At 39.4% G+C, this 8,156-nt stretch overlaps 1 protein-coding gene across 1 annotated transcript in view; it reads right to left on the bottom strand.

The window, feature by feature from the left end:
- Positions 1-750: 750 nt before the first annotated feature.
- Positions 751-8,156, bottom strand: part of calcrlb (calcitonin receptor-like b) — a 14,542-nt gene continuing 7,136 nt past the window's right edge. The window contains 10 exon segments of the mRNA XM_057338719.1: positions 751-4,130; positions 4,234-4,275; positions 4,352-4,570; positions 5,034-5,100; positions 5,427-5,487; positions 5,563-5,716; positions 6,520-6,646; positions 6,730-6,821; positions 6,956-7,068; positions 7,151-7,264. Of these exon segments, the coding sequence (XP_057194702.1) occupies positions 3,924-4,130; positions 4,234-4,275; positions 4,352-4,570; positions 5,034-5,100; positions 5,427-5,487; positions 5,563-5,716; positions 6,520-6,646; positions 6,730-6,821; positions 6,956-7,068; positions 7,151-7,264 (1,196 nt within the window). The 3' untranslated portion in view covers positions 751-3,923.

Raw genomic sequence — 8,156 nt, 5'->3', positions numbered from 1 at the left:
TTCAGTCATGCGTGTGTCTTTGAGCAGAACTCATTCTCGCTCCAGATGTGACTGTGGAATTCCGTCCATTGTTCTCCAGGAATGGAATCTCATTCTTTTCCTGCGCTGGCTTTTCCAGATGTGTGTTTGTTTGGTTGGTACGGTCCAGTGGTTTGTTAGGTTTACTCGCATTATAAATGTTTCTCACGGTTTTTCTCAGTGTTTCTGAAAGTGATGCGTTACTGTCTTGGCTGTGAAAAACCTCTCCGATTCAGAACAGATCAAAACCGGCAACTCCTGCAATTGTCAGATCAAACTGATTTATTTATTTGCCATGTAATGTTTTGTTTGATTTGTGTTGTATATTCTCTTCTGCTTGACTATGATTTTCATTAAACCACTGTTTGAGCAAACACACATCTGTGTAGTTGGATTTTTAGTTACAGAGATGTGACAACTAGCCCCATATACTATAGACCGTTTCCTCGGACGCGCGCGCGCGCCTGACCCCCAGTTAACTTCCGGTTTGTGTTTGGCTAGTGTCTAATAATAGAACTATTTATACTTTATTTTGTTTATGTTAATATTAATTTAGATTATTCGTTTATTGTATAATAATTGTATTAAATAAACGATTTTTTGAATTTTGTTGTGTTCATTTTATTAAATAAAAAATGTAGAGTTTAGCTAAGAAACGGTTCATCTGGGTTTCTTTTGCTTGTTATCAGAAATAATGCATACAGGCGCTCTATTGTTTGTGAATGTGTTTTTATTTCACCTTCAGGTATTTGCCTTTTTATAAACAATTCTATAAATGGAGTCTATAAAACTGGGTGAAAGATTTGCTCTACAGCTGTTTAACATCAGGAAGCTTATAAAAGATGAAAGCAGCAGGATTGCTGTGATCCCTGCAGCAAGGGTTCATGGGAAATGTTCGAAGCTTTAGCAGACCGACCACAAATGAATCAGTTCATCAATACTGTGAATACAGCAGGAAAGTCCAGCACTTCAAAGATCCTCTTACGTGAACAATGAGTTCTTACTAATGAGTGTTCTTTGAAAACATCAGCGTCTGCCAGTAAAAGCACACAATCAGAGGAAGATCACGGCCCCAGTGCTTTTTGGCTTGTGTTACCGGTGTCTGATTGATTTCTGATGCTTCAGATCGAGGCCGTAGAGAGGATTCTGGGACATCTGCACCTAGAATGACTTCTGTACCTGTATTGTCTATAGGAATGAAATCCAGGCATTAGAGGAAAGTCAGCAACTGAGATTTCTGGGACAGCATTGACTACCATAGTAGGAACAATAATTTGATTTTTTTTTGTTCTGTTGACCACAAAACGAGATATTTTGAAGAATTTAGGGAAGCAACCTTTGACTACCATTTTCATTTTTTCTACTATGGTAGTCAAAGATGTCCCAGAAACATTCTTCCAAATATCTTTCTCTGTGTTCAACGGAACATAGACATTCATTCAGGTTTGGAACAACTTGAGGTTAAATAAGAATTTTCATTTTTGGGTGAACTATCACTTTGATATCTATATAATGTATACACATAAAAATACCGGTGTTAAATTTCAGTGAAATGCTGTGAAAGTTCTTTTCTCAATTTTAAAGCCCATGTTATTTTGTGACCCACCCAGAGACTCTGCTGATTTGTTATGACAATCATTGTTTGTAGTTTTAATTTTAATGGAATTTTCTAGTATTTGGATCATGATGTTTGGACGGGATTCAGAATGAGAACATTGCAATAGTGATAAACCCTTTCAAAGAGACTGGATGAACAAAAATGACATCAGCATCAACTAAACACACAGTAAATAAAGAAACCAAGAGTTTCAGCGACCAGACGGGTTTTCTCTAAAGGATGTGCTATTAAATGACCTTTCTTTATTGTCCATGTCAAGACGTTTTCATTTGGACGTCTGTGGTGTTTGGTGTCGAGCTCATGAGTGTTTCTCACAGAACTGAAGACTTCCATGAATGCTGGACAGTTCCCATAATACAATAAGAGAAAGGAAAATCATTAAAGTTGAACGAACTGTCAATGCAAACACTGCCCGTTTCTCAGCAGAAGGTGGTTTGATGATGACATCATAATGATGACTGCTTCTCGGCTTTAGAAATCTTTCTTGATATTGTTTTTCCATACATATGTATTATTATTATTATTTGCCATTTTATGTATAGATTTTATAAATCCAAGATGTTTCCAGAAGACATTTGTATGAGTCCGTCCATGAAGAGAGAGTCTCAGATCAGTCATATCTGCACGTAGTTTTGTATCAGAACCCACACATGCGAACAGAAGTTTTCCAGCTGTGATTCTAAAGAAGATCATTCGCTGGTCATGGTTCTTGTGCTATATGTTTAGGGTCTGATGAGGTGTGAGGGCCTGTCCTACATTTGGAATTTGACCGACTGCAATATATCATCATTCATTTGATGAACAACATGTGCACACATCATGCTGTCGTGTTTCTTCCTGCGCTGATGTCATAGACAGAGACACATGTCAGCTGATCCTGTCTTTATATTTAAAAACATCCTCATCCTCACATCCACTCCTTTCAATCAACCAATCAGATCCTTTCAACACAATACGGTGAATTGTCAAATATTAGTCTGAAGGAATCATTTCAAGTTTTATATCTTCAGTTATATGTAGTCACATGTACTCTACATCAACAAATAATACAGATTATTCTTAAACTTCTGTGTCACAGCTGTAACAACTGAGAGAAACACAACTTTGGGAGATGTTTAAAATCTATATTTGTTTTCAAGTGCTTACGAATCCTCCAGCTCACACCTACAGTGACACAAACTAAACAATACAATAAACAAAGAGTTCTGACAGAATTGAATTGTGGTACATCTACACCGGTTTTGACATCATCATCATCATCATCATCATAACAGCTTATGACAAATATAAAGACACAGAATACAGAATACACACGTTTATAAATATATTTATATATACAATAACACAAACACTCCTTACACACTGAGATGTATCTATATATTTACATCTTAAAATATGAATGTGTATTTATCCAGCACGTGCACTTAAAAATGTAGAAAACGTGAAAAAGTGACAAAGGCATCTGTATGTTCCAGACATAGAGACACTGTTGAATGAAACTAAACCTGTTTCCAACTACACCAACATTCATGAACACCAGAGAAACGAGAATAAAGTAACAGAGTCAGACATGAATGAGAATTCTGTCATCATTTACTCACCCACATTTCTATCTTCTTCAGAACACTAAGGAAGATATTTTGAAGAATGTTGATAATCAAACAGCACTGAACTCCGTTGACTTCCATTGTATGAACACAAAACCACCGAGACATTTCTCAAAATATCTTCTTTGGTCTTCCGTGTAAAAAACGAGTACAGAATTTAGATTTTTAGTGGAGTTCTTCCTTTAACTGATAACTGATCAAAAACTTGTCAGGAACAAAATGAAAATGTGCATCCTTAAATCAGACGACCGATAACAAATAACAAGAAGTTTAATGCCATGCAGGAGAATGTCATCAATATCTTCTGTCTTCCATTGTTTGAAAACAGATCGTGAACGGTGCAATCCACAGTTTTTGAGTTTGCCGGGGTGTCTTTATCCGTCTCTCTTCAAACCACAAACCTTCAGCCAGCGCCCGGATACAGAGCCATGAAGAAGAAAGAAGAAATCCTCACACTACATCTGTACTCCTTGATTTACACACAGAGCGTCCACTACAGGTCAGTTCCGACTCCACGACGCTCCGCTGTGGAAAATGCTCACATAACTTTAATATTCCACATCAAAGCGCGTTGTCTCCAAAACAAAGGCACAAACTGTTAATCCCATCCATAAAGAGGAGACGTTACAGTAGTTCTGATGTCAGTAAGTAGTTCTCTTCATCCCTCTCATCTGAACGTCTCACATGTACAGGCTGTCTGATCTGAGGATGGTGGTCTCCAGACTGTGAAAACTCTTGCCGTTCAGCGTGTCCATGTGACTGTCGATGCTGTAACATCGATGTACTTCTGTCATGGAGGATGCGGCGTAAGATGCGGAACGCAAGGCCTCCGTGTTGGCGAACTGGATTCTGTACTGGTTCCAGTGCCGCCTTAACACACCCTGAACCTACAAATCACGTGTGAAAAGAATATGAGGTACAGATCTGCTTTCAAAGACAGAAAACAACATTGAAATACACATTTATCTCTGCGTTAAAGCTGGACCTCACCTCACTATTGAAAAAGCAAAATATGGTGGCGACCAAGAGGCCCTGTGGAACGCAACCACATCATTACATGTGACTTTCGTTTCCATTTTAAAAACGGACATCTTCTTTCTTCACCTACCTGGTAATGCATGAGTATGATCATTGTGGGCATGAATATCTCGGAGGCGAGGCGTCCGTCGGGTTTGTACGGCAGCAGTAAATACTGAATGCCCAGCAGAGGGACGAGGATGAGAGTGGCTCTCACGGCTCTCATGTACAGACTGGATTCTGCCTGATGCGTCACCTTCAGTTTAGTGATCAACACTCTCACAATGTTCAAGAGAAAGAAGAGATTCACCTGAGAGCAAACGCGAGACATCAACCGCGAGGAGAGAGAAATCCACACCTTTTATTTCATCATTACGAATCAAAACCGCACCCTAAATTTGAGGGGTCATGCAAATGTGTCGCTTTATCAAATCAAATGCGTCTTATGAGATGACCCGGGCACTTTGAGGTCTTGGCTACACGCTATACTTGTGTTAGCATGTCCCGGCGTCCCTGTTTTCAAGCATTTTTATTTGATTTCTTTAAATGCGGTTTAGTCCTCTGTTCTCCTTGAGGTCTTTAGGAAATGTGTAACTAATAAGGTTTGGTCACATTCGACCGCAGCCAAACAAGAAAAGAAAACACAACACTTTGATTTTGAAGCATTGCTTGATTGTTGGGAACACATCGCCAAAGGATGAAAGAGCAAGAGATCGTGTGTGAGATGAAGTGTAGAAGGAAAAGAAAGAGCAGAAAACACAGAACAGACTTACCAACAGTGCCGCACAGATGGGCCCGTGGATAATGTAAAGCAGAGACGTGTTTGAGCTGATCCAACAGCTGCAGAACAAACAAAAGACACAATTCTGCCATGATTTACTTACGCTTATAAATCTTAAAGGGATAGTTCACCTGAAATTGTGAAACAAGCGCCGTTTTTAATGCAATGAAAGTGAATAGGGACTAGAACTGTCACGCTCCAAAATGAGGAAAACATCATTCAAATATCAGTAAAATGAGTCATACTCATACTCATATTACAGATCTTCTGAAGCCATGTTCATAGGGCCCTTTTAGGTGAACTGTCCCTTTAAGAGTTCTTAATGAAAAGCCTGCGTCCTGACGGTCACGGATGATTTTCCGTGATGTGTTTCTTCTATACTCACTTGTCATTGTAATAATAACTCCTGGCTACTGCATGAATGAACGCAGGTATCAACGGGAAGCCTGAAAGCATTTGAAAGCATTCACTAAAGTAGTGAGTAACATGCAGAACAGTCTGAAAAACGTAAGAAAACCTACCCCATCCTAACAGATAATACCACATGAGGTGTTGTTTCTCAGCGAAGACAGCCACGACAATGAGTGTGTGCAGATAAATCCCCTCACATAACATCCAGAAATAATTACATCCCATCAGATAATGATGAATGAACACAGACACCTTACAGCTCACCTGAGACAAAACACACAAACATTTACCGTCTGCTCCAACCATACTCTCTTTTCTCTAATACTAGACGCGCCAGAGTCGGCTGTATACGCCTAAAAGCGCCAGCGGGTCAAATGAACCCATGCACATGAAGTTTGTTTCTGACATGGCTACAAAACCTATTACGTCACCTTTCTATGTGACATCGTATTATATTGTATTGTCATTGTGTTGAATGTCTGTACTAGAAGCTTCCAACACCAAAGAAAATTCCTTGTGTGTGCAAGCACACTTGGCAATAAAGCTCTTCTGATTCTGATTCTGATTCTGATCAGAAAGAAATGTCCAGAGACATGAAATGATTATTTATAGTCGTCAGCTAAGTTTTTGTGCTGTTGTTTTCTGTTCAAAGCTGAAGGAAGAAAGTCACTTTTCTTAGCCGTGTAATAATTCAAGCGCACAGTTTCACCTAAATAATAAATAGATGCTTTGGTAATATCATTTATAAACATCATAAAAAATAAAAGCCTTAGGTTAATTTGACCCGACGGGGCTTTTTAATCTGGTTTCATCGAAACAATTTTGAACAACACGAGATTGTAAATAACACAAGTTTAGTGAAAGTCATGACTGGGAGGAAGCTGTTATGTACATTTGAAAAGCATCTAGTGTTAACATGAACATGTTTCTATGAACAGATTGTGCTCTCTTCGGATTATTTCAGCAGCAACACTTCGATCAATGAAAGCGTCTGGTTCTACGTGCCGCTACATGAAGAGTAAGTCATCACATGGGCAACGCTGTGTGACCGTATGTTGTGCACTCACTGGATTGGCTTGTGTTACTTCTTGCTAGTTGGCGACACATGTGAAAAAGACGATCGTGATCACGGAGTTCAACACAAAAGAGAAGAAGAGATTCTTATGTAGAGTTATCCTCTGACAACTTAAATTCCTGAGAGAAGAAAAACAGGCAGATATGTTAGATGACGAACAGCAGGTGACACAATACACAAGATGTGTCCTCACGTGACTTACTTATAGTAGAAGAATATCCCCAGAGAAACAAACAAAGATATGAGTGACAATCCATGACCGATCAAAGCCAAATAAAAGAGATTCAAAGCTGTCTGAAAAACACAAAATCAATATATGACATATACAAAAATACAAGCAAACAGCCGAAGAAATATCATTCAAACGTTGTTACAGTAGACTTCAGCAAATAAACCTGATGTGAAATATAAAGCAGACGTGTTCTCACCCTCTTGTGATCATGGGACACGTTTGTACATTCTGTGTAATTTGTCCACGTTCTGTTACTCTGTGGATGAACGAACCAATGACCCGACTCGGTGCAAATCTTTGTGGCCATTTCTGATCAAACACAGTTCAGTAATGAGTCAGTGTTGAACAGGACATCTCATGGATGTGATGCGATGGTGATGATGGGACTCACCTGACGTGTCAAAGTTATCATAATAATCAGGACAGTGCTGAGCTGACGTGAACCCTGCGTCTAAATCATCCCAACACAGCCATCCGTCCCATGTGCGCTTACACCCTGAACCATCTGCAACACACACATCCACTGTTAAACCAAGGCTTGGGTTTGAGTCTCAGACACTCAATCCTGATCTGGGTCTCCGACAAAACTGCACTTTATTTTCACTATAATTCATCAGAGAAGAGACATCATGAGACATTTGGTTCTGTTTCAGTTCTGTGAAATCCCAGCTAACAAAAATATGTTAAGGAATGTTTTGCTAACATTCCTACTAAGTAATGGAAACGTTATATAGCCATTTCAAAAGACGCTTTTACAGTTTTGTGCACATTTCAAATCAGACATGTTAGTAATATCCCACATCCCTGATGAAAAAAACCAGCGTATGCTGGTTAGTATAGGTTTTGGAGCATGGTAGCTGGTTTGTGCTGGTTTAAGATGGTCATGTGCTGGTTTAAGATGGCCATGTGCTGGTTTAAGATGATCATGTGCTGGTTTAAGATGGTCATGTGCTGGTTTAAGATGGTCATGTGCTGGTTTAAGATGGTCATGTGCTGGTTTAAGATGGTCATGTGCTGGTTTAAGATGGTCATGTGCTGGTTTAAGATGGTCATGTGCTGGTTTAAGATGGTCATGTGCTGGTTTAAGATGGTCATGTGCTGGTTTAAGATGGTCATGTGCTGGTTTAAGATGGTCATGTGCTGGTTTAAGATGGTCATGTGCTGGTTTAAGATGGTCATGTGCTGGTTTAAGATGGTCATGTGCTGGTTTAAGATGGTCATGTGCTGGTTTAAGATGGTCATGTGCTGGTTTAAGATGGTCATGTGCTGGTTTAAGATGGTCATGTGCTGGTTTAAGATGGTCATGTGCTGGTTTAAGATGGTCATGTGCTGGTTTAAGATGGTCATGTGCTGGTTTAAGATGGTCATGTGCTGGTTTAAGATGGTCATGTGCTGTT

This window comes from Triplophysa rosa, linkage group LG7, assembly GCF_024868665.1.
Source record: "Triplophysa rosa linkage group LG7, Trosa_1v2, whole genome shotgun sequence".
NCBI classification, from domain to species: domain Eukaryota; kingdom Metazoa; phylum Chordata; class Actinopteri; order Cypriniformes; family Nemacheilidae; genus Triplophysa; species Triplophysa rosa.
Note: the sequence above shows the minus strand (reverse complement) of the source record. Positions and strands in the feature narration are given on the sequence as shown.